Source organism: Boleophthalmus pectinirostris, unplaced genomic scaffold, assembly GCF_026225935.1.
Source record: "Boleophthalmus pectinirostris isolate CB_2022bp ecotype Guang Dong unplaced genomic scaffold, ASM2622593v1 HiC_scaffold_6, whole genome shotgun sequence".
NCBI lineage: Eukaryota > Metazoa > Chordata > Actinopteri > Gobiiformes > Gobiidae > Boleophthalmus > Boleophthalmus pectinirostris.
Window position 1 is genome coordinate 30,696,217 of NW_026571447.1, and position 26,978 is coordinate 30,723,194.

A 26,978-nucleotide genomic window follows, 5' to 3' on the forward strand; every position below is an offset into this window, starting at 1 on the left:
CCTGGTTTGTTGTGGTGGTTGGTAATAATAAAATTGAGAAAACAGTGTGTAATTAAGGAAGATTGTTAAGTACTTGTCAATATAGTCACATTTTCTTTGTGTTTTCATCATGTTTAAGCAGCTTTTCTGTATTTTACCTAAACAAATGACTATTGGTGCCTCTCTTTACTGTTGGCAGGGGTCAAATTAGTCAAAAATAGAGACACCTGGGACATTTCTTGTGTAAAACTAGGACAAATCAATGGTTTTGGATAAATCTGCTCGGACACAGGGCTCAAAACTGGGACTGTCCCGGATAAACAGAGACGTCTGGTCACTTTAAGCACGTTTGAATAAGATATTTGTCCTTTAACAGTGTAGTTACTTCAGTATTGGTTTACTTTACTGGGGTAGATCACGTCCAGTCTGTTTCATAACTTCGTTTGTTTTGGTTTCAGACATGTCTTGGGACTTTATTGTGTCGTGTGCGTCGGTGTATGCACGAACTTTTGACCTCTAGCAATAACAGCACGTGTACCGGCGCCTGAAACAAACATTCAATCTGGCAGGTTTGTCCAGCAGGTGGCGGTATTTGGTAAACAAAACAATGGCGCCTGTAGATGACGTCACGTTTGGCGCGAGGTCGGGGGCAGATTTGAAAAGCTTCGGGCTCGAGACCGTTTCAAACATTTTTTTTTTTTTTGTACAGTTTGTGTTCTGAGCTGAGACACAGACACAAACAGGACAGAAAAGGCAGCAGAGGAGTTCACAGCAGCGGGGATTCAGGTACTGACCACAGGTAAGAGAGATATGCCGCATTTATAAACTCCAGTAGTGAATTTAGCGTTTGCTTTTTGAAAGAGTTTGCAGAGAGATTGCTAACCAGGCTAAAGCTAACCACACAGATCTCGTCCTGTATACATCTTTGTACAGTTTGCTACGAAAATGGCTCGGACTTTTATCAAATGGACGAATCTAGCATGTCTAAGGTGACCAGGTTTTCAGAATTAAAAACTGGGACACACTTGGGTTTGGATAGTTGGTGTAAATAAAACGGTGAAAAGAGCGTTTACAGTAACGTTGTGCATTCTCACATCAGTCATAATCTGAGGGACTTCTGACGCTGCATTTTTTTTTTTTGCTTTATTGTCATTTGCAAACACGGTTTTGTGCATTTTGGCTAAACAAATGGCAATTTGTGCTCCTCTTTACTGTTGGCAGGGATCAGATTAGTCAAAAATTGTGATAGTCCTGGTTTAGATCTGATGTAGTCCTGGTTTAGTCTTAGCTTAGTTCTGGTTTAAATCAAATTAGTCAAAAATAGGGAGATCTAGGACATTTCTTGTATAAAACTAGGACAAATCAGTAGTTTTGGATAAATTTGCTGGTATAGGGGACCCTGGGCTCAAAACTGAGACTGTCCTAGGTAAATAGGGACGTCTGGTCACTCTAATAAGCATGTCTCTATTTGCATGTCAATGTGTGTATCAGCTTAAATGGCAAAAGGAGAAATTAAATTTGTCAACTAGACAAAAGTTTATATTGGTCGAATATGTTTTGCAGCTCATCTAAGTTGCTTCTTCATTTATAGTCAGGTACACATATCAGCTTGAATAAGATATTTGTCCTTTAACAATATAGCTACTTCAGTATTTCTTTACTTTACTGGGATAGATCACGTCCAGTCTGTTTCACTACTTCGTTTGTTTTGGTTTCAGACATGTCTTGGGACTTTATTGTGCCCGTGTGCATCGGTGATTTGGTGAAAACTGGAGGAATCAATCAATATGTGGTACAAGATGTGGTTTCCCCAAAACAAATCCCACAAAGTATCAACAGTAAGTAGACAGTCACAAAAAAAACTACACTCCAATTTTAATTTTGTTCAATGTTTTTGTTACATTTTGGTTTCTCTTTTTAGGATTCAAGGCAGAACTCCGAAGCAAAGGCCCAATGTGCATTTTGCAGAACTTTGACACAGGATACAGTTTGCTGCAGTAAGTACTGTAAAATTATTGACCAACTTTTTACTATAATCAGAAACATCGCCCTTGTCAGTGAGCCAGATTCACAAAATGGGATTCAGAAGCATAAATTGATTAAAAATGGTCAAATATGACAATGGGCTGATACAGTAATAGACTTTGGCTGAATATAAATAAAAATGTATGAACAGAGTAAAAAACTAGCAGTGCAAAAAGTATTGTTGAGGACTTATCTGAGTGTGCCTGAAAACTGTTGCAGCGTTACAAACTTTTAACTTGTTTTCCAGGCACAGCAAATCAGTTGAACTTGGTGTGAAAGAGGATGCATTAGAATTGCTAATTCAAGGTAAGTGCTTGAATATTCAGCACAAGAAATGCGTGTATTGTGTTGTTAATGTCTGCGTCTTCCTCCTTTAGTTGTTGCGGGCCTGGCTACCTCTCTGCCCGCTCTCCTGTTGTCCACCTCCACTACGGCCGCAGAACGCAAAGAAAACCTGAACGCTGTCAAAATGAGTGTCTATCTGCTCTGTAAACTCACAGAGATGCTTGAGAGTGACTCCTACAGACAAAGTATAATCACTGCACCAGGAAAGGTACAATACAACTTTTCACATTCAAAACAGTATTGGTCTAGCTGGATATTTTCTTGTCTTTTTCAGTATGTTGCAGTAGTCATACATTAAATCCAGTCAAAAAAATGAAATTAACTTCCATAGAGCTTTTCTTTAAACTCATTGCCCATTGATGAGATTATGGCAGATATCTGATTAGATCAAACCATTAGATTATCCTCTAGTTTTCTGTTCGGTGGGTAATCTTGACAGTGTGGTGTAGTTTTACTGCATTGTTGTAAGGGTCCACCTATAGTTAATCTGACACCTATCTTTTAATATTGTCTGTCTTTAAAGAAAATGAGTTTGGACAGAGAAGATGTCAAATAATGTATGCATGTTTTTGTGTGTGAGTGCTGCTTGATTGTAGAATAGATGACTGGAGGATTATCTATTTAAATGGTTTGACTTGTATGAAATCTTCTTTGGTAATCTGAGGGCATATGGTTCTCTTTTATTATATAGAATTGTCTTTGCTGTGTAATATGATTTTGAATGTATATATTGAAAAAAAAATCTTTCTACAGGGAGGAAAAAAAGGGAAGACTGGAGAGGGGATGCACCAGTGGGACAGTGAAAGGGAGGCAGTGCTTCAGGCCTTGGTTCAGCTTTTCCAGTTGGACATCAGATCGCTGTGGAATCTCTCCTTGGTTGAGGAAGAGTTTATCAGGTATGTTTTAATGTAGAGCTCAGTAATTATCAAATGTCTTCAAGCCAAATAAGTACCATCTCTCATCAGTTCTATGGTTTTAGTAAACAACAGTCAACAGACCCATTTCTATTTAAGCAGTTTTAGATCAAAATTGGAAAACGACATGTAAAACTATCTACACATGTTATAGTTTAATTCAGACTTGGTTCAAATAAAGAGAGATACTAAAATATAAAATGCTGAATAAATGACTAAAAATGAAAAATGAAGAACCAGTAGGTACCATCAAGGTTGCCCAGCTTGTCCTGCCTAAATAGAGGTGCTGTTTTAAGATTTATGTAACGTTTGTTTAACATCTTCTTTAAGCTGTGTCACCTGCTGCTGCTACAAACTTCTTGAGAACCCCACGATCAGTCACGTTAAAAGCAAACCCACGAGAGACGGCATCATCCACCTCCTGGGAGTAATGATCAAGAAATACAACCACCTACTTGGTGAGACTTGGCCGTTTTCCCTTACAGCTGAGCAATTAGTGTAATGGAATTAATATTGAAAAAACTGAACATTTTCTATTACTATATCTGTCTGGAAATCTAGAAAACTGCACAGAACTTGACAAATGTGTGTTTAATATTGATTGGGTATTTTTATATTGCTCTTTTACAGGCGCAAGTGTGAAGGTGATTCAGTTGCTCCAACACTTTGAGCAGCTCTCGTCAGTATTTGCCCAAGCAGTGTCTGTCTGGAGCACAGAGTACGGCGTCAGAGCAGTTATAGGAGAAGTCATAAGGTTGGCATCCTATACTTTCCTCGGGCCTGTCACGATAATCTCTATATCGACTTATCGTTCAATAGGGGATAGCTGGGACAGTTTACTTTAGGACTCAATATTTATCATGTGTAGAATTTATTTGAAAAAGATGGAGAAATTTGGGGTATTTTTGTATTTTTTTTGAGATTTGAGCTGCAAAAGGTTGTGTAAATGACTATGGCAAAATATTGCTTCATTCTGTTAGTTATTTGTTGCTACTCATGGCTTTTAATGAGACTGTAATTAAAAATGGTTTACTGGGTTAATCTTTCATTATTGTCTCAGTGGCATGAAGTAGTTTCAGTATAATTTATCACAGTATCTCTCTAGCAGTACATCATGCTTAAAAATGTGTTATCGTGACAGGCCATTATCATTCTGCTCCTTTTTGTATGTTGATCATATTGAGATATATGTTATTAGGTTCTTTTTTTCAGACCTAGAGTGTTATTTCATACCTGACAGTTTCGACTGCTCACTAGCGTCTTCCTCAGGTCTGAAAAAAAGAACCTAATAACATAGAATATTGGAAGACCAAATGAATCTCATTGGACTATATTGAGATATAATCCTCTGTTTTTTAATTGATCTTCAGGGAGATTGGCCTGAAGTCCAGTGAGGAGCTTGCCAGAGAGGGCTCCGGTGTTAAGGCCTTTGCTGCTTTTCTTTCTGAACTTGGGTCCCTTGTCCCTGAATTGTTGATCCCCTACATCAGCATATTGATTACCCACTTGGAAGGAGAGGTAAATATCAAACATTTACAGTCCGTGTTCTTTTTATTACCCATTCTGTATAAATGTGTGTGGGTGATATTGAGAAGACTATCAGAAATGTTCCTGTAAATTTTGTGGTTTAGGTTAAATTATTTTGGTATTTTATTATTTTAAACACACGCGTGCATTTTTTTTCATAGAGATTATACTACCACAAGACATCATCTCACTCGATGTGTTTTTTTTTTTTTTTTACTTACTACTTTGTATTTACACACATAAGACCTCAAATATATGAAGTAAGATATATAGAAGTATGTAGCATATATTTGTAAATCCTCAGAGTAGCCAACCTAATGCCATATATCGTGCTTCATATATTTGATATCTTCCCTATGTATCCAAAATCTTGTCACTAGAAGTGTTTGCTTCAATGACACCTTTCAAAAGTTTGGACACAACTTTTCTTTTTACTACTTCCTACATTTTAGATGCTTAGGGGAAGACATCAAATATACAAAGCGATATATATCGAATTATGTAGTAAATAATGTTAAATAACTACTAAATATTTTTAGAAAGGCAAAGGATTGCTACTTTGAGAATTTTGATAAAAAAATAACAGTTAACTTTTTTCTTTGCTACTTAATTCCATATATCTTCATTTATTTGCCATCTTCCATATGTATATAAAATATACAAGTCAAAATAAAGAAAAAAATGAATTGGATGGTGTGTCCAAACGTTTGACAGTGTATAATTAATGTTCAAATTTTGTGTATCTTCAAAACAGCTGTAGTATTATACTTTTTTAAATCCCACCTAAACCCAAGTTGAAAAGCCAAGATTTTTTAAGACACTTTTTAAAAAAATCCATAGAACGATTCTGTGTAAATTAATCTTGCCCTGTGATGAGACCAAGGCGAATATGAGCTCACCGAGCAGGAGCTGAGATCTTCTGGCTCTGAGGCAGGTAATCTTGGCAGAGCAGAGGAGTGTTTCTGCTCTGCTGTAAGGGCCTGCCCACAGAGAAAAGGCTTTAAACCAAAGATTATTCCTCTGAAGTTCAGTGGAATAAAGGGTCAGAGCCTGACAGTTTGAGCCTGTGGTTGGTCGATGTATCAGAGACAAGAAGAGTGTTCAGCTCCATTCACTGTTTCGGTTTGCAATGAGTTGTGTCTTTGGTAATCTGAGGGCGCATACATGTCACTGAATCTTGTACTGACAGATAATGTTTTGCTCTCCAGGTTGTTGTACTTGTAATTAAGCATTTCTTCTGTCACTCAACAAGGGACTGTTCCTGAATAAAATTCTCATTAATCTTCTAATAGACTTATAAAGAAAACATTATCTCATATACCTCATAATAAAATTTTAACTATTTCTGAAGTTATCTTTAATATTGTGACTTGTACAATTGTTCGAAGTTCTTTTTTTGTTTTGGTAATTACCTCATAGTTTTATCAGAACCAGATTTTGATGTCTAGTGAGTTGAACTAATCTTTTATTCTCTTTTATCTAGAGTCACACAATGCGCATGGCGGTCTGTGAGGTGCTGGGAGAGCTCTTGGTCCGGGTTCTGTGTGGAGATGGGCTGGATGAAGCGGGTAAAGCCGACCGTGATCGCTTCTTTGACACGCTGCAGGAACATCTGCATGACACAAACTCCCACGTCAGGGCCAGAGTCATCCAGGTGTTTGCCCGAATCGTCAACAGCAAAGTATGTCCTAATTTTTCATATTTTATTCAGTATAAAAACACATTCCATTGTCCAACAAAGTTTGTACCTAAAATTATCTTTCCAATCTACTTTTGGATACCATTGCTTTGGTATTTCTTGTAGTTTAAGTTGAATAATGTTTGTCTTTTGGAAATGTTTCAAAGCCCTAGTTGGCATAAATTTTTGGTACTTGTGTAGAATCCTCTGGCACATTGAAAAGTCCAGTTTATGTATATTTAAATCTAATGGAACTTCTTGTCAAACTGTGCCTGTGTAATATTAGTTTAAAGATGCATTATGTATTCTGGTGGAGAGTCTGTCCCCTGCTTGTCTTCCTGGAGATGTTTCTTTGCCTGGAATATTCCACAGTGTGCAAACATGCGTAACTTAATTGGATTATTTTTTTTTACTCCTTTATAAAACATGTCTGTGTAATCCGTCAGTCGTCCAGGTAGGAGCTGTAACTAAAGAGAAATTTTATTCTGTCAGCTGGACAAAAGTTTAAGAGTGAAGATGTTTTGCTTCTTCAGTTGTTACTCTCATAACCCCAGCTCTCTGAGTAGAGATGTCTCACTATGGCATTTTTACTGTGAGCAAGGCTGAGCACTTAAACATCTGCAATGTGAAAACTGACAACTATAACATGCAGATTCATAGTTATGCATTTGAAAAATGTCATTGCTTATTTGTTTTTTCTACTTCCAGGCTCTGCCCCTGTGCCGTTACAGTGAGGTGATGAAGCTCACTGTGGGACGACTAATGGACAAGTCTATAAATGTTGTGAAGAGCGCCATCCAGCTCCTGGCAGCGTTCATAGCACACAACCCCTACAGCTGCAAGGTAAACCTGACAAACATGATCATCTCAAGGTGTAAAATGTTGAATTTTGTATTTCACTATATTTTTTTAGTTGAGCAGTGAAGATCTTAAAAAACCTCTGGAGAAGGAGACAGCCAAACTGAGAGAGATGAAGGAGAAACGTGATGGCAAAGCCCCTGGTAAGAAAAATAATTCTAAGCTTTAAAAACCCAAAAACTCAACCAGCCATTTGTTGCTCTCGATGTGGTGGTTCAAACTAACCCGATCATTAGTTCATAAAAATGGGTTATTTGTTATCTTTTTAATCCATTGTAAAAAAACTGAGACTCCTCACTCCCAGCGTTGCCCTGTCATATTTTGGGTGTTGAATGTCATTACACTGCAACTATTAACAAATTATATGGTAATTTTTAAACGTTTGTTTTTTGCCCTGTGATGAGACCAAGGCGAATATGAGCTCACTAAACAGGAGCTGAGATCTTCTGGCTCTGAGGCAGGTAATCTTGGCAGAGCAGAGGAGTGTTTCTGCTCTGCTGTAAGGGCCTGCCCACAGAGAAGAGGCTTTAGACCAAAGATTATTCCTCTAAAGTTCAGTGGAATAAAGGGTCAGAGCCTGAGAGTTTGAGCGTGTGGTCGGTCGAAGTATCAGAACCAAGAAGAATGTTCAGCTCCATTCAATGTTTAGTTTGCCGTGAGTTCTGTCTTTGGTAATCTGAGGGCTACATGAAATTGACTTTTTAAATTCAAACCGTATTAAAATGTTATCTTCTGTCAACAGCCAGAATCTGGAAGTTGAACTTGTAGACTGGAGCGAACCAAACTAATGCCACTTTGCAGATTGGCACTCGTTCACCCGACCTGAGAACGCACTCCATATCAGCTTGTGACTCAATGTTTTGCCTAAAAGAGTTATCCCAAACTTAATGTTCACTTGATACAAAATTCGACGCTCCTGATGTCACTACTCAGGTCGTTTTCTACTGCTTCTAAAATTCCCATTTGTCAGACTTGAGCGAGAGACTTGATGCATTATTCATGTGCATCTTTCACTCGGAAAGTTGTATTTGTGATTTCTTACACACCAAGTGAAAGCGGCATGAGGGGCAAATTGCTGTTGCTGGGTTTTATAATGCATCCTGAGTTTGTTTTGTTTCCTGAGACAAAGACTGAGTTTGTTTTGTCAAAGATGTTCCTGTTAAGCTGAGAACAGTAGTGAAATGTACATCTCCAGCAGTATTATTGCTGTTTTGGGCTGATTGACGTCTGTTTAAACTTTTCTTTACACTGACTTTTGAATACTGTAATATTTTTTTTTTTCATGAATGTAAACAGACTGGACTCCCTTTTAAACATCTTAATTACATACTGAACTGTTTATTTGCCATGGATATAATTTAATTTGGATGTGTTTGACTTGTGTTCTGGCAGTGGCCGTGATAAAGGCATCTGAGCTGTGGGCTGCTATGGAGCCGGAGCTCCTGGTTACAGTCAAAGCTGAGCTAGAGCCCAGAGGAGAGAGCGAAGGAGGGGAGGAGGGGGAGGAGGAAGAGAGGGAGGGGAGAGCAGGAGCAGGAGGAAGAGGACGACAGGGCCACGGGGATCAAGATCGCTCAGTACCTTCGTGACAACAAATACAGGTACGAACAACTAGTGAGGATGGATGTGGAGTAGACAAATCTCTCTCTCTCCATCTATACTGTGGCTTTAAGTATCTTATGATATTAACAGATATCTGTTTAGTGATTTAAAAATTACATTTTTTTTCTCTCAAAACACAGTGAACTTATTACAAAATTTGTCAGATTATGTTTCACTGTAAAGTGTCCTTCAAGAAACTACTGAACAGCTTTGTATGAATTAAAAACCAAACGTCCTGGGCCTACATTAGTCAGTAAAGTGTCCAACCAGGATATCTGTAGAACTGATACTACAAATGTTCTTGGATCCATTCCTTGATAAAGTATTGGTATTGTTACATCCCTACTTTTAAAAAGAACCAGTTTAAACTATTTAAATTATTAGATCTTCATTTGACTAATGTTTGACCTATTGCACATCCCTATTTGAATTAGTTGAAACAAACGTGACCAGTATTCTAGCTAAAGTCGAGCCAATTCATGTTCTAATTGTCCATATCTTTTTCCTCCTCAGAAATGCAGTGCGCTTGTGTGTAAAGGCCCACAGCTGTTTCCCTGAGTCTGACATCTTCTCTCGTCTGTCCACTCTCTCCTCGGAGACCTTAATGGACACTCTGGCTTTCATTTTCAAAGGTAATGAAGCGAGTGTCGCATACATAATGTATTCCTATCCATAGGTGCCCACACTGAGAGGTTTTTACTTAGAATGAAATGTCATAGTTGTTTTTCATTAGAATGATTCATTACATGTATTAATATGAAACTTCTGGTTCTTTGGCTCTAATGTCTGTAAAAACTATTTGTGGTTTTGGTTCAGAACTACATGTAAAGTGAAGGTAAGGTACACTTTAGTTGTCCTCATAGGGATTGTATTGAGTCATTTCAGTCTTGAATATTTACAATCAAATGAGTGAATACAAATTCTCTCAATGAGCCAGAAATGTGACCAATCTCATGCATACAATAAGCATCATGTGCAGTGACTCACTGAATGATGCATAGGATATGATCTATGCCAAAGGGCTCAACATTCTTATAAAAGAATCCAGTCACGGTTTATATTATTCAATAAGTATTAAATATTAAGCGGCATTATCCAGAATACTGTCCAGTTTACAGACATTGATTTGTTTTTTTCAACTAAAGCTACTTAACTGAATGTTGATTCAGTTGAAAATAATTGATTACTAAATTTGTGGATTATTTCAGTAATCACAATTTTATACAGAGAAGTTATAGCATCAAACTAACACAGAAAAGGCGTACATTTTTGATAAACACTGAAATACCTTCACTTCAGCTTCATATTGGTCCAATGTGCGGCGGCACTTCGGCTGAGTGGCTAGCACTCATGACGTGTCTGGATGGGGTTCCTCCGGGTGCTCCGGTTTCCCCCATCAACCCAAAACATGCTACAGGTCTCCAGAACAGTTGATAGTCAAGGTCAATTAAAATACAATCAATTCAATCATTGTGTGTCCTTAGGCAAGACACTTCACCCGCATTGCCTAGTATGAAAGTGGTGTGTGCATGAGTGATGGTGGTGGTCGGAGGGACCGATGGCGCAGAGTGGCATGGCAACCGTGCTTCTGTCAGTGTGCCCCAGGGCAGCTGTGGCTACAATAGTAGTTTACCATCACCAGGGTGTAGAGAGAATGAATAATGCTGAATGAATAATGCTGAATAATGCTCTGTAAAGCGTCTTTAGGGACAGAAAATGTCTGTGAAAAGCGCTATATAAATAAAGACTTACTTACAATGTTGTAAAAAAAAATATAATGTTCACATGTTCTAAATAACTGATTAATCAGAAAGAGTAGTTGTTTAATCAGTTGGTAAAATAATGGATAGCTGTAGCTCTGTTTGTTACAGTTGTTTTTGTACAGATGTGGCTATTATATATTACTTGCACACTTAGCTCAGATGACATTTTAATTTTCAGGCTCTGATGAGGACTCTGCAGACGTGAGCCAAAATCTGCCCCCAACTCCCCAAAAGGAGGAAAAGGAGGGGGACGAGAGCGAGCTGAAGAAACAGGAGATGCTGGTGCAGTACCTGACAGACACAGAGGCGTTTGCGCTGCAGGTGGAGAAGGCCATCGCTGTCATCAACACGATGCTCTACTGGAAAACCACCTCGGGTAAAGAAACAGCCCAAAAAACAACACAGAAATGCTTTTCAAGTTATATCACAACACTGTTTCCTATAGGAGTTCGGAGCCAAGTTTCAGAAAACATTTGAATTATTCTTAGGCAAAATACATTTACATTCTAGTATCTAAAACCTACATTTTCAAATTAAAATTCTGATTTGGTAACTGTTTTTTATAACAGACTGGTTTTGGAGATATTGGTTTTTGGTTCATTATTCATTCCTTTTCTTTATAATTATCAGAACATAAGAATGCATTGTTTAATTTCACTAAACACTTTATATTGCGCGTCAGTTTCTAGTAACTTTGGGTTCGGTTGCTTCCATAACAGATGCACTGCAAAATTGTCACTTGTCTAGAGAAGGAGTCACGTTCATTTTGCTGAATGCCGTTCATTAGCCGACTTTGGATAAATGTGTACTTATTTTGCATTGCTCTGTGTCTCTTAGTGGTGCAGGAGGCTGTGCAGTTCTGTGTGACAGTCTGCGAATTCAGCGTCGCAAACTCGATCATTGGCGTGAGGAAGATGCTGCCTTTGGTTTGGTCAACGGATGCAGCCATTAAAGACGCGGTGGTCCAGGCCTACAGGAGACTCTACCTCAACCCGCAGGGAGACACTGTCAGGTACAAGTGGCTCAAAACTAAACAAGCGCACAGAGGTTATATTTCAGCCTCCCATTTTCAACAATACTCAACACTAGAGATGTAATGTATCCAAATCTCTCGGATATACATCTCACGGTATGATATTTTTTGCGATATTTTGTGGAGGCTTACAAACAAAACTGTGAATATGCTACATTTTCCTCTTAAAATGGCTTGACAAGACATAATAAGATTTAAAAAGTGCTTATAACAGTTATTTCTTCATGTAGTCTGTACTGAAATGGGGCAAAGGATCATGGTTTATGTAGTTCCCTTCTATTTTTTCTTCATTTAAGCAAAAGGACTTGTAATTCAATATATTGTGATGGTCCACGATATTATTGTGAGACCTTTGACAATATGATATCACGATATTAATGTTATGACTGCATCCCTCTTCAACACTTAAAGCACATCCAAAATACTTTACAATTTATGTAGTCAAGTTTTTTGAGTTGGATTCTCCTATCTCTGTAACTTGACATATTTAATTGTTCATGATTTAAATAGTTTGATCCTACTGTAGTATGAACCCAAACCACCCTGCCATCTTTTTTTTCAATTTCTTAACTTTTAGATGTTGCCCCCTCCCCTTGTAGTAGGCTTATTTTGTAATGTTGAGTCATTTTGCCCATAAACTTGCTTTATTGAGAAATAAAGTGCACTAATAAAGTGAAAAAGTGCACTAAAAAATTTGCACTGTGAAGAAGACCTCCACTGTAGCATGACTGTTCAGGCCATTTGTTTTATCCCCTAAAATCTATTTAATTCAGTTGTGAGAAAGCTATGATGACTTTATTGATCCTTAGGGAAATTACTTGGACACAGTAACTCAGGCCATTTTTGTTACTTTATTTATTACCATATCTAACAAAAAGAGCAAGAGACTGTAAATGTGTGCCTTATATAAAGTAAAAGTATGCCATGCACAGTTTAAATGGTGATTTATTTAACATGACTTTAGTTTATGATGGCCATATTAAGTGGAAACCTACCGAATAGCACAATTTGAGTTGCTTTTTGTCTCCACACTGTTTAGGATGAAAGCTCAGACTCTGGTGGACAACCTCTCGGAGCTGATGGTCGATGCATCTTTGGGAACAATCCAATGTCTGGAAGAAATTGTGAGTTACCTTCTGGCTTTATAATCAAAACAATGTGATCTATTGTGTTAACTCTTAACACTGACTGTCTCTTAGGTCCAGGAGTTCTTCGGCAGTGGGAGCAGTCTCCAGTCCACTGTGATCCAGGTCCTTTGGGAAAGATTCACAGGCAAACGGGAGACTTCCAGCCTTCACAGGAGAGCCGCAGTGCTGTTACTGGGCATGGCTGCAAGGTGAGCTCTATGCATTACAAAATAAAACTCTTATCTTTTTCTAAATGTTTAGCATTAGAGTTAAATATAAACAAAATTGTACTTTTAATTAAGAGGGCAATTGGTGGTTTTCAAAATCTAGAAAGTGATATTGTATGGGGGCAGGAGGCAGATTTCCCTCTTGATTACATTGTACTTGAAATATCCAAATGGGTAAATTCATAAATGTTGAACCTGAACCTGGTTTCTATTAGTGACTAGACCCAAGAACTCACTGTATTAAAGCACAATCTGCATTTTAACTATATTGATTGTAGCTGCCCCCATCTGTATTATTTATTAGCCTGTAGTATGTTTTGATGTCATCTGAAACCCACCAGTAATTAAAAAATAAGATTTGTATGTTTAGTACATGCCAGATGGACTATGGAAATGGTTTTCACACTGCACAATATTGTACCTCTACACTAGTGTTTACTTAATTTAAAGTTTGTTTTATCTGATTTTTATTATAATTATTTTTTTGCTTGGTACTACTGTGGCTATGATTATGTATTATTCAAAATCTTTAGGCCTTGTTTAGACCTGGAATAATCCTGCTGATACTTTGCAGTGACATCACGCCGGGGGTGTTCTGCATGTATCTGTATCTGATGAAATGTTCAGCAGTTACCATGGTGACGTAATGCAGCCATTAGCAAACACTGCAATAAAAGAAAAATACTAAATGGATTTAAACGGCACATTTTCTGGAGGCTTTGATCAGTATGAGTGTTCATGATCCTGTTTAGGTGTTTGATTTTTAACAAAAATGTGAGACTGATTTAATGTGTGAGAGACTTGTCTAACAGCACAGTTGTGTTTCCAAATAAATCAGTTCTTTCTGGTCAGATTGTGTTAAAATAAAGTTCAGATTAAAGTCTAATTAGAGCTTCTGATAGAGTAGTGCCTAGAGTTAGCATCTCGCCCTCAGGGGATATTGATGACCTCAGCTGCCAAGTACAAATATTGACCTTGTTTAGATCTGATGGCATTCAAAAAATCCGTATATTATTGATACTTTTTGCTGAAGGAAATGGACTATGCTTTTAAGTTATTACTGAAATTAGAATGTGAAGTCATACTCCCAAAGGCGGGCAAAAGAGACCCTCCCTATTCATTATATTGTTTTCTCAAGACATTTCCAAAAGAAAAAAGCACAAATGAACATGACGATCATTTGTTAGTGACTCGACTTTAGAAATGTATTTTGACAGTATTTATTTTGCCTGCCTCTCATTTGTAAATGTTGTGATGTGATGTCTGGAGCTCGACAATATAGAGGGCTGTTATAAAATATCAGCTCCGCTACAATACAGCTAAAGTCACGACTCGCAACCATTTAACTAGGCTCTGTGCCAGTGCCTTTTAAAATGCTTTATCCCCCCTTCAGCCCAGCTCAAAGACTGACGTGTGTTTGGAAGAGTGAGTACAGAGAGAGAACTATCTGCAGCCCACACACTCTGCTGCCTCTCCATCCACAAGCATTTATAACCTATGAAATCTACTGTGCTGTCCCTAACCCGTCCTCCTACACCTATTATGGCCGGCCTAATGGTGGGAAAGTTAAACCAATAAAAAATAATGACTTTTGACTAGAGCTTTTTTTCTATATTTCCAAATATTACGATATATTCACAGTGCACGTTGTAAACAAACCAAGAACCCTCATGTTTTAAGTAAGATAAGAAACTACTATAGATATGAAACTGCTAAACTAAATACAAGAATCTCACATGTTTTCAAACTGAAAGTCTAAATGAAATAGCAGGTGTATTTAAAAAGACAAAATATGATATTTGTAACCTTTCATTATCAAAATCATTGCAACTGTTGCACTGGTAGAAATTGTCTTATCGCAATTCTGATGTGATTTGTTTTTTTTTAACCAGGGATCTCCCACTAAGATTCAAAGATTTTTTATTTTTTTTTCGAGGGAGTCCTAGCCAAGAGGCATTAACAACACAACCCACAGACAAAACCTATTAATAGTTTTGCCCTACTAATATTTAGCATATTTTTGATACGTTTTTAAACGGAGGAAAGAGATGTAATTTTTTTTGTGTGTGTCTTGACAGGTCTGAGCGGGAGGTTGTTCTCAGTAATCTGGACACTCTGTGCTCCGTTGCTTTGGGTGAAAAAGTGACTGAGGATTTTCTTTTGGCTCGAGACACAGTGATAACCATCTGCAGCATCACTGACCACGTCAGAGTAAGACTTGAGATTTTATTTGAATTTCGTTGATTTTGATTATTTGATTAAATTTGTGTTAATTTTTTTTTGTTTTACAGCAATCCAAAGGTGCTCCTTTTAGACTTCCCCAGGAACACCAGCTCTTCACCGGTCTGTCCCAGGCCATAGCTGAAGGTAGGTGCATAAAGTTTTTCTATTTTAACTTGCTCTGACTCATTCTGCCATCTCATAGTAGACATACTATACTTTCTTCTGGTACCTAGTAATAAACTATAACAAAACATTAAAAAGTTACATTTAATTGTAGAAAGCAGTCGATTTTCATTTAAGTGTTTTTATTGTTGACAAAAGGATGCACAATATTTTTTAACTTTGTGTATGACACTAGATGGTTTTGTGAAGTGGGTCGGGATAGGTGAAAGACATTTTCTTTTTTTTTTTTCTTATATGATCCAAGATCAAAATACACCTTTGACTTAACAAATTATGGGGGTCAGTTATACCATGGCTAAAAGCTCATAAAATTTATTTTGCATGATGTCTCCTTGTTAAGGTGTTGTGATGGAGGACCCGTATTGGCAGAGCTTCATGGAGCAGGCCGTCAGACTGATCTACTTCCTGGCTGAGTCACCTGACCAGCTCTGCTCTCGCCTCCTGCAGCGCTGCGCTCGTCTGTTACTCGATCAAATCACAGAAGGCAGCGGAGAAATCAACAAAAACTCAAACCAAGATGGCTCCCAGGACTCGGAGCAAGGAGAACAAGGTGAGTCATGATGTTTGTAAGGATTTCACCATATCACAAAATGTTATGTGAAAAGAAACCTCACAATTTTATTTACAGTTATTGACACGTAACCAAATAAATGCTGATCCTTATTACCTCCATTCACATGTCTAAGCGACCTGACTATCTAGACGCTGGACTCCTTCATTTGTTCTGGAGTGATTCAATGTAGAGATGATTTCAACTGTGGTAATCTGGACACTGTTTCAAATTGAACATAGTTATCTATTTATTTAATTGCAAGTGTTTAATGGCAAAAAATCTTGTGGGGGTGAAGTCTTACTCTGAGCCGGGTGCCTTCTCACAGATACAGTTTGTCTCCACTTAGATGGAGAAGTTTAATAGTATATACAAAAAAATCTACATCTCCACAGAGACAAATAGGTGGTGAATCTTCTTCCAGAAAAGTTTATTTTTCAAGCTCTCAACATTATTTGTGAAATTGTGACCCTGTATGAGTATGGTAATATATATTTCTTGACATAGTTGGCTGTTTTTATAACTTGACACAGATTTGACATGAACTACATTCATACTTGATCTGTTTCTGCTCCTTGTGGTTTCATTGTCACATGTTTTCTCCACAGTGAGTTGTGTGTGCCTGGCTCAGCTGCTGGGGCTCTGCGGCGCTGTGGCGTTCTGGCAGGTGTCTCATCTGGAGCGCAGTGTGAGCGCGGAGCTGCGGAGGAGGAGAGGAGAGACAGAGGAGAGGGAGGAGAAGGAGAAAGGCCCGACCAGCAAGTCTAAGGTAAACAACAGCACACATGTCTGTTAGGGAACCAGTGTTTCCCCATACAGAAAGAAGGTCGTGCCTCACTGGTTGGTGCTCTAACCTCACAGCAACAAGGTCCTGGGTTCAAAGGACACACTGTATGTTTACACACGCAACGTTTTCATTTAAACAATTGCTATTCATGATGCTTGTTGTGCCTCCACACTCCCTGCAGAGATGTGTGTGGGGAAAAAAACAAGAAAAGAGATGTATTATTTTAGTTTTACTGTGGATTAAAAACAGGAAAATTATATTAAACTTTATGAATCTTTTTACTTTGACTTAAATGTCTAAAATATCTAAAATCCTGACCTTTTTTTTAGTTTACTCTCAATGTCTCTCAATGTCTTTTTTTTTTTCTTTTTGTATAATGTCTCACAAATGACATGGTGACATTTCATAATCCACTATCAAACTTGACATTTGACTAAGTCTTTGTTATTTTGAGAGTAAACTACTAATGAAGCATTAAATTTTAAAGTGTCTTTACAGGGGGCCAAGGAGCGCCACAATTAATAACGTGTCAGTCAGTGTCACATCTTAATTTAGTGTCACAGGGAACATGAGCTCTAATTACTCAGCGCATCAGGAAACGCAAACAAATTACTTTTTAATTACTGTTGTGATTTTTTTTTAAAAACAAAAAAAAAACTTGAAGCACTGTTGACCATTAAAGGTACTACATGTAGGCCATTTTATAAAATATTTTGTGAACATTATCTCTGTCTTTACATAAGTAATGGGTCCATGTATTTATCACAATCAATTTAGTCCCAACTGAAAAACATTTTGATTTAATGAAGTAAATGGTGAGACATTAAAATGATTTAATTAAACATGGGTTTGGCCGATGTCAAGTCTGTATCACACTGCCATGTTTGCATTTTAAATTAATGTTAATTCTGTATTAGTGGGTGAGTTAACATGTCTATTGGTCTAACTTTCTCTTTGTCACTTTGTTAAATGTATTGATGCCACGTGTGTTGTCTTCTAATCCCAAACAGCAATCAGCCAATGAGAGCGCCATGGAGGAGGAGCTGGGGTTGATGGGAGCCTCTGCTGAAGACACTGAAGCTGAACTCATCAGAAAAATCTGCGAGACTGAACTCCTCGCTGGTACAAACCTCCTTTTTGTAGTATTACCAGTCATTCGTTACCTATTCAAGGAAGTATAAAAATTACTTTACATGAATTGTGATCAAATCAGTGTCACATGTAAGGGTGGGCAATATAACGAAAATATTTAAATTCTTCCTTCTCTTGTTTTACCTATAGAGGACAACCTGCTGTGCGCGTTCCTGCCCCTGCTGGTGAAAGTCTGCAGCTCTCCGGGACGATACTCCCACCCACAGCTCACCACAGCAGCCTGCCTCGCTCTCTCTCAGTACATGATGATCAGGTAAACAGAAGAGGGACAAAAAAAAAAACTCTGTAATAATCAATGCATTTTCCGTACAACAGTAAATAAGTTTGCTGATGGATAATGTCTGTGAAATACTTCTACATATGGTTTAGCAACAGCACTAGAAAAGGAGCAATATGGTGATTAATTGAAATCAGTAGACTTGTTTCTTTTAATTATACCATTTTAGATCAATAATGCACTCTAAAATGTCCAAAATATAAAAGAATGATCTGCCAGTATCAAAGATGTCCATCTCCCCTCCCTCCTCTGCAGCCCGTCCGCCTGTGAGGAAAACTTACGTCTGATGTTCACTGTTTTGGAGCGCTCCTCTCTCCCCGTCGTAAGGGCCAACGCCATCATCGCCCTGGGAGACCTCACCGTGCGCTTCCCCAACATCCTGGAGCCCTGGACCCAGAACCTCTATGCAAGGTAACACAAGGACGGTTTACAATAGCCCACTGTACAGATTTAGACAAACAAACAGCACATGGCAGGTATTCTGCATTGAAAGGTCCTATATTACTCAGAATGCACTCTTGTGAACTTTTAAGCCATGTGTATAATGCTGTTACCACCTCAGAAAACTGGTATGTTTTGATGAGGAAGCAACACTATAACAAAGATCAGAAAATGGGTGATATGGGGTCTTTTATCACTCCAGAAACTGTTTATAAAAAACAAGTTCATGTCACAGAATGTTTGAACTGGAAATGAAGATGTGGTGGAGGGAGTGCCAATGATTTAACATTTGTTTGCTGTGGTTTCTGATTGTTTAAATCAAACCGAATTGTTTGTCAGCAATGCTAACGGCTTCCTGGTTTTCAGAGAATAAAAAGCTTTGCTGGTACTGCTTACTTTAATGCTTTTTTAATGCTTTGTGGCCATAACAGTTTGTCAAAACCTGATCCCATCAGATCTCACAAACTAAGCTGGGTTGAGCTTGTTTGGTACCGCTGGGTCACCTGGGGTAAAAAAGTGTTCATAAAGTGGATGAAATGTCTTGCTTCAGAACTAGAAAGTAATGTGTGAGTGATGGTGGAGGGGGTTGAGAGGCTGCTGGTGCAGATTGGCAGGATTTTACCATCAGAGTGTGGAGTGAATGAATAATGCTATAAAGCACTTTGGGTGTTTTTGAAAGGCGCTATATAACTCCTTTTAATTTACAATTAGATGCAACAGTAGACAGCACTTCTTCTTATTTTGAACTTAAGAACTGCCTTTACAATGAGTACTAGCAAGACAAATCTCACTTTAGACTACTTAAAGAAGGCTGTATCATCTAATAAATTATGTGTGTATTCCCTTAGTGTCAGTGTAGGCTTCAGCAAACAAAAGCAAAATATACAGTATTCATTTGGTCCAGCTGACTGAATTAAATCTTTTTATGTTTTCTTTTTGTTTAGTGTTTAGTGTTTTAATTTAGTGTTCAACTTGTACTATTATCATACGCAACAGGTCTGGACAATTTGGGGAAAAATATCAAATAGCAATTTTTCTGACTAGCACGGAGAATTATTAAAAACATAAATTCCAAATGCAAAGTTTACCATTTAAATACATCCATGAGAATTGACAAAAAGACTGAAGTGTGACCTGACAAACTAATATAAGGATCACATTTCAGAACATGTTACTACGGGGTTAGCATTTTTTATGCCAAATAAGTCTAGATATTTCAAATTTGTGGTGAGTAAAATTGCTATTTCCTTATTGCATGAATTGTGATTTCAGTTGTGATTAATCTTGCTGCCCTAATATGTAATATCATCTTTGGGACCTCCGCCCTCTCTGTGCTCTCACCTGGCATGTCTGTTCTGTGCTCTCACCTGGCATGTCTGTCCCTGTGTAATACATGACCCAATCGCTGGATCAGTCACAACCAGGGCCAAGTCGATCTATACGAGTCCAATGAACTGTTACAACTGCCCCGCTGCTTCACTGAACTGCATGATGGGAAAAGTTTATTCTCTCCATCTCCAAACTACTTCACGGATCATCTCAAAAGTTTTCTCGTCGGTTCAAAGAAGAAAAAATGAGAGAAAAACTTGATACTTGGACTTACCGCCTCTGTTGCCTTGGAAACTGGAGGGCGTTTTAAGCCTGAACTTCAGTCGTGAACCTTAGGAACCCCCCCATGTGGTGAAGGCATTAGAAAACAATGAAACTGCTAATTACTGGTGTGAATGAATGCAGCCCGTGTGTGAGTTGTAATTATGTAGAACAATTAGGCAACAAGAAGGGAATAATTTTAAAGTACACGGTTCCACGCTTTCTTTTTGTTTGTTTTAAACATAATTCTTCTATTTTAGATGGAAGATCTATCAAAGTATCTGTTTGAAGAGTAATTTAAATTATAATGCTTTAACAAAAGGAATGATTTGAAGAAGTTTCTAAGTTCTATTATGCATGGCATTTTAAAATACATGATGATTAATGAATGTTTTCTGTAGTTTTACTTCTTCCCACTGCTGTACGGTACGAGCTCTATCAACCAAGCGGCTATTTGAAGTTCAGTTTTAATTATACTAGTTGTTAATACTCACTGGGACTTGTTTCTCGTTATGTAAAGTATTCAGTTCTTTTCTAAGCACACTGCCCTCCTCGTGTGTGAGACCAGATAAGCGTTTCACAGCTCATTTTCCCTCTCACCTCCACCTCCACTGTTCCCTCCCTGCCCGCCCTGAGTCCTCCTGATAAGAGCATTAAGAATTAATTGCCCGCTTATTACTGTACAGTGTTGTAATTCCAGCTCTGGCGAGTACTAGTGCCATGTACAGTGCTCTGATGCTTTGCCAAGAGTCGTGCTCTGGCCTCACGCGGGTAATGAGGTCCTTTGTTGTGGTGTGTTTGGCAAAAGCTTTGGATGAAGTCACAGAGAGTACAACTCATTTGCAGTAGAAATTGGGTAGTTATGGTTGTTTGGGTCAACATAATTCCCCCAGTCAACAACTTTTTCACAAATTCATTTCAAGTTTATAAAAGTTCATGAAATTCTTAAAATGCTTTTGAAAAATTAATTTGACATGGACTTGTTGCGTTTAAGATTTATTTTAATATCACAGGATGGGTCAAATGCAAATTTGCCACTTGGGACACTTTTAGGGTGGTTCGCTTGGTTGACGGCCGTGAAGTACCCACTGACCCATCTCCAGATCATGAGCCAGGTTCATGGTCAAGACATTTAGTAGCAAATGTATCATTTAAATTTGTTTCAGTTGTGATTTGTAATTCATAGAGATATAACCGTGATATCATATCATCAAAGTTCTCGCAATAATATTGTGGAACATCACAATATATTGAATTACAAGTCTCTTTGCTTAAATTAAGTTATGGTGCAGCAATAGTGAAAGAACTACATAGACCATGATCCTTTGTCACATTTCAGTGTAGACTACATGAAGAAATAACAGTTCTAAGCACTCCAAGTCTTTGTTTTTTGGATTAAGTCTTGTCAAGGCATTTTAAGAGGAAAAAGTTGCATATTAACAGTTTTGTAAGCATCCACAAAATGTCGCAATAAATATCGTACTGTCAGATGTATATCGTGAAAATATTGTACCAAGAGATTGATAAGCGATAACTGTGAGCCTCCCCACCATATCATGAGCTTTCCCACGATATCACAATAAATATTGTACCGTGAGGTTCATACCGTTATGATATCGTATAGTGAGACTTGGATTTCATTACATCCCTTGTAATTCAGGTGGTAGCATTTGTCTTTCACTGTCCTCATTCATTCTTACAGCGACTGGTTAAACCGCCTATCAGAGTGTGATGGAAGCTGATGGGAGGAGAGGAGAATCACAATATGACAACATCAAATGTATTTCCTTATTTGCCCTGCCCTTGTTTACGGCTGTTTGCATTTTGAATGGTAATAAGTTTGCCTTGCCCTGGTCTAAGGACAAGAGCTGAGTGTGTTTCCACTGGCCACAGTCTAATGAAGGAGGATTTTAAATGACAGAGCATGTTCCCTGCAGGCTGGGCGACGAGGAGCCATCCGTGAGGCAGACGGCTGTCACAGTTCTGACGCAGCTCGTCCTGAAGGATGTGCTCAAGGTCAAAGGTCAGATCAGCGAGGTCGCTCTGCTGCTAATTGACCCCGAACCGCACATCGCCAGCCTCGCACTCAACTTCTTCAATGAGCTGTCAACAAAGGTGCGCTTCGATTCACATTTGTGCCAAACATATTTTTATATTCCACTGTTTTTTGTTTTTTGTTTTTCTTCCAAAAATCTGATCATTTTAACAGTAAATTTCCTTCAACACTAGCAGCTATTGTTCTAGCCTCTTCCAAACTCCTCATAAGATCAAGGCAGCAAACACTAGCTGTTTTCAAAGCATTCAAGTTGGGACTTAATAATTGATACCCTTTCTTAGTTGCAAGTTATTCATGTTTAAAAATGTATGAAAGTGTCCAGCAATATTTTCTATATCTAGATTCATGTGGACTTCACTTTTCGCACTCATAAATATGTACGTTATGTATGTTACTTGCTATTCAGGACAATGCCATTTACAACCTACTTCCCGACATCATCAGTCGATTGTCTGATCCAGAACGAGGAATGAGCTCTGAGGACTTCAACACAATCATGAAGTAAGACCCCTGTCTTCCAACTAAACAAATAAAACAACACAAATCTGTTAAATAATTTAATATAACTGTAATTTTTGTGTGATTTAGGCAGCTGTTTTCCTACATTACTAAAGAGAGGCAAACAGAGTCCCTGGTTGAAAAACTGTGCCAGCGCTTCAGGACCGCCAAGTGAGTACATCTTCATTACTGTGTTTTTCCACATTAATATTTAGCACATGGGGAAAATGTCAACATGTCATCCACAACATGTCCACATACAAATCATAATACAGTAACAAAGATTAACGTTATTAGTGGTAGCTGAGGATGGTACAAGATCTTCTGCTACAAGAAAAACATTGCCACAAGGGTTATGTGCTGTTTAATGTACCATTTGACAAGGCATTTCAAAAAGCAGTACAACAATAACAAAACAAAAACATAAAAATAAACGTGAAGGAAAATTGTACTAAATCTCGTCTTCTCATTCTCGTGATTTGTCTCGTCCCACTCCTATTAGTAGGGTTGTGTAATTGAAGTTTTAATTGAGATTCATTCATTTCTAATTGTTAGGGATCAGCTTGGGTCTTTTTTAAATGTCTTTTAAAATGTACTAATTTTGTTTTTCACCTTTTGATCAGTTTGTAGTGGTCCAAAGTTATTGCTTATGCATTCTGAACATCCTACTTATTTACGGTGATAAGTTCACAAATGCTTTTCACAACTTTGAGAAGAGAGCAGAGGTTTGCTAGCCTGATTCATCAGCCGATTTAACTTTATGGAAACCGACTGACCTCCCAGCATTAGGATTTGTTTGCTCGGCAGTGGGCAGGTACTTTTTTTATTTAACCAATCGCTGCCATTTGGTCGTGATGTATGTAATGTGCTGCTAACGAGGATAACTGGGATATTAAGCTTTTCCCAAATCCCATAGGAAGAAGGGCAATAACGTCTTTCCCCTTGATAAAATTCACCAAACATTCTCTTTGTTCCGACTTTAAATCCTCGATCTTGGGAATCGTTCCTGACCTAGTCGCTGGGGAGAAATAAAATTGAGTGGAGGCACTAGGTGACGCCAGCCTGGCTAGAGGTTTGCAGTGTCGGTAAAGCCAAACCCTTGGCATGCTAACGCGTACCTCCTGATTACTTACAATAAAACTCTTTATAATTGGATGCAGACGGCACACAGTGGACATATCTTGTTTAACCAGCATTTGAGGTCAAAATATCTTTACAGGAGCAAGACCTATTCTGCTCAAATACACGCAGGAAAAAAGTTACATGGCCTTATAACAAAATAAAATCGTCATCACCCCACTGTACCCCAGTAATGATATTCCCCATCCCCGTCTAAAACAGCAGTTTGTGAGTTTGAGGCTCACAGGCAGCACCAGCTCAGGTCTGACTCACCCGTCTATGCTCTCCTCAAATGAAGGACATTTTATTCCACTGCACAAAAGCAAAGTGGATTTAGTCAAGACGTTCATAGTAAATAAGATTTGAGCTAAATGGCAGAACAAAGTCTGATTAATGAATGCATTTTTTGTGATTAGCTATGCATTTCACATCGTTGTCTGATGGGCACAATATGATGTTATAATGTCAGATGGAGGGCAGGGGCCAATGTAACTCAGAGGAATATTCACTCTGTTTGAAAGGATTGAGAACAAAATCCACACATGCTGAAGATTATTTGTTAGGGACTGGCTCCACAAACATGACTAGTAAATTTTAAGGCTTAGTCTTTTCAACTTGCAACATCTGTGTCTGGTTGGCCACCATTATAGTAAGATACATTTAATTTTATTTACATTTTTGTGCTTATCTTAAACTTTGCTAAGTGGACTGGCCTGGAGATATTAACCAGGTCAGCTAATCTGAATTTTGACAGTTTGAAGTGCTATATAACTGACCTGTAATTTTACAGATGGAGCAAGCAAATTATGTTACAGGTTATAGGTTAGATTTTTGAGAAGGTACATCTGCTCACAATATAATGCACTTTTTTGCAGTACATCACTCAACTTGGAATAAAAGAAATGTTTTGTATTGCAAATTTTACCGTAATATTCTGACATACCCTCTTCTCTTGCTTAATGTAAAACTATTCTGTCATTTTTGTGTTTATTATTATCACGTAAAACTGACTTATTATGTTCTGTTGTTTCTCTTTCAGGACAGAGAGGCAGTGGTGTGACCTGGCCGTGTCCCTGTCACTTTTGTCCATGTGTGAACGCGGCTTTAAGCGTCTGCAGGAGTGTTGGGAGTGTTATAGCGATAAACTCACTGAACCTGGGGTCTACCAGCCTCTGCTCAACATCATGGCCAAACTCCGCAGAGGAGCCAAGGCACAGTTTAAGGTGACTAATATGTAAAATCTACTTTGTACCTGGGATATAATGTAGATAACTTATTTATTGGTTGTCTTCTAAAACAGAAATTGGATGATTGTTTGGATTTGAATATGGCCCTCGGGGAAAAACATGTGATGAAGGGCTGGAAAAACACAATAAGCAAATTTCTGTAAAATATAGGTTAGATGTGTTATCTATTACTGCACTATGATTATCAAAAACTTGCAGTGTCAAGATTAAAACAGGCCATGGACCAGAAGCAGCTCTTTGAACACAAAATGCCTGGGGCTGGTCTAAAATGTAAACTGGAAATGGTCGTTAGATTAGTTGTCTAACTGAAAAAATAATTTGTAACTAATAACATAAGTAGTAATTCACATTTTTGCCAAATAGTAACATGACTCATATTAAGGGGATGTGGCTGTTTGAAGTCTTTATTGGTGCTAAACATGGCTGTATTTTCCAGGCTCAGGTGGATGAGTTTGAGAAGCGTCTCACTGCGGTCCACACTAAAGGTCTGGAGAATGTAGAGAGTCCTGAGATGGAAGAGGAGAACCAGAAGGCGGAGAAAACCGCCCTGCGAACACCACTGCCGACAAGAGGCCGTGCCAAGTCTAAGAGAGGTGGGTACAACGTGAGAAATTACGCATGATCTTTAAGTGTGGCATTATTAAAAATCTAATTTACTGATGCAGGTCAGACAAAAGCTTCAGTCTCGAGTCAGGAGGACGACAGTTTTGTGACACCTCAGAAGTCTCGCAAATCGAAGAAAGCTCAGATCACATTCAGCAGCGACGAAGAGGAGGATGAAGAGGGTAAGTGTGGAAGAAGAAACTGAAGTGGTCTGAGAGGTTCAAAGAAGAGACATGACGCTGGAGTTCTAACGCAGGAGTTTATTTAGTTTATTAAGTTTATTTCACATCAGTACAGGACCTGGAGACGTTAATCCATCAAGGCATTGTGAGATTGTGAGATAGTGAGCTAGGATGGCAATTTCTCCATCAGTATCGTACAGTGCACAGCATTTATCCAGCAAATGCAGCACACTCAAAGTGAAATGTTTATGGTTTATGGCATTAGAAAATGCCATAATATTAAACATTTTCAATAAAGTCGTTTTTAATCTGAAGCAACATGTGTTTGGAACTAACCCTGTACATGAAAAACAAAACAAACATTTAAACATTTATAGAAGTCAATATCTTTCATTAATTTCTCCATTCTTCCATTAAATACTTTTTTTTTCTTCCTCAGATGCTGTAATGGCTGAGAGCGAGACCCCTAAAGTTACGACCCCCATCGCTCGCACTTCTCGACGCGCCCGCCTCAGAAATTAATGTTTCATCTTTCAAAACTTTTACTTGGTTTTATCCTTTTTGGTCCTCTGCTTTTTAAATGTTTTTTTTATCTTTGTATATATTTTAACACAACTATGTGGCTAATGATGTCATCAGGCTCTTTTAATAAACCTATTTCTGGTTTCTACAATTATGTGTGGCTGCTTTACATTTTAAATTCTGAAACCCAGTTATGTGTTTATTAAGGGGCAAAAGATTGACAGGCAGTATAGTCAGAGGGGCTGTTCCCAAATAAATGTGGCAGCATCCACAAAATCTTGCACACTGCTGCAAAAACATGATTTGCCATGTTGTAAAGCAGCACTAGATCCTGAGATACTTGAACTACACTTGAGGCAGGTACTCTCCACCCACCTGCAGAGGTCCCCTAAGCAGACCCAGACCCCCTCTGGCCCCTGACCGCCCCTAGAAATTCTGTCCATTGCACTGTTGTGGTGAAGAGGGAGCTG

At 38.3% G+C, this 26,978-nt stretch overlaps 1 protein-coding gene and 2 non-coding genes across 3 annotated transcripts; all 3 read left to right on the top strand.

Moving 5' to 3' along the window:
* Nucleotides 1-616: 616 nt before the first annotated feature.
* On the top strand, nucleotides 617-26,659 carry ncapd2 (non-SMC condensin I complex, subunit D2). The gene is given in 33 exon segments (XM_055163742.1): nucleotides 617-778; nucleotides 1,698-1,817; nucleotides 1,901-1,976; nucleotides 2,252-2,310; nucleotides 2,382-2,557; nucleotides 3,103-3,245; nucleotides 3,594-3,721; nucleotides 3,894-4,017; nucleotides 4,634-4,781; nucleotides 6,274-6,471; nucleotides 7,177-7,311; nucleotides 7,382-7,469; nucleotides 8,719-8,849; nucleotides 8,851-8,927; nucleotides 9,442-9,560; nucleotides 10,870-11,067; nucleotides 11,529-11,703; nucleotides 12,764-12,848; nucleotides 12,924-13,060; nucleotides 15,157-15,289; nucleotides 15,370-15,445; nucleotides 15,825-16,034; nucleotides 16,643-16,803; nucleotides 17,832-17,943; nucleotides 18,103-18,226; nucleotides 18,506-18,661; nucleotides 22,219-22,396; nucleotides 22,744-22,838; nucleotides 22,926-23,006; nucleotides 24,994-25,177; nucleotides 25,638-25,794; nucleotides 25,867-25,986; nucleotides 26,426-26,659. Coding segments are annotated over 32 exon segments (4,185 nt in total). The 5' UTR covers nucleotides 617-778; nucleotides 1,698-1,699; the 3' UTR covers nucleotides 26,509-26,659.
* Nucleotides 5,655-5,949, top strand: LOC129411948 (small nucleolar RNA U85). The gene has a single exon (XR_008633512.1). It is a non-coding gene; the product is annotated as a small nucleolar RNA U85 (small nucleolar RNA).
* On the top strand, nucleotides 7,718-8,011 carry LOC129411949 (small nucleolar RNA U85). The gene has a single exon (XR_008633513.1). It is a non-coding gene; the product is annotated as a small nucleolar RNA U85 (small nucleolar RNA).
* Nucleotides 26,660-26,978: the final 319 nt, after the last annotated feature.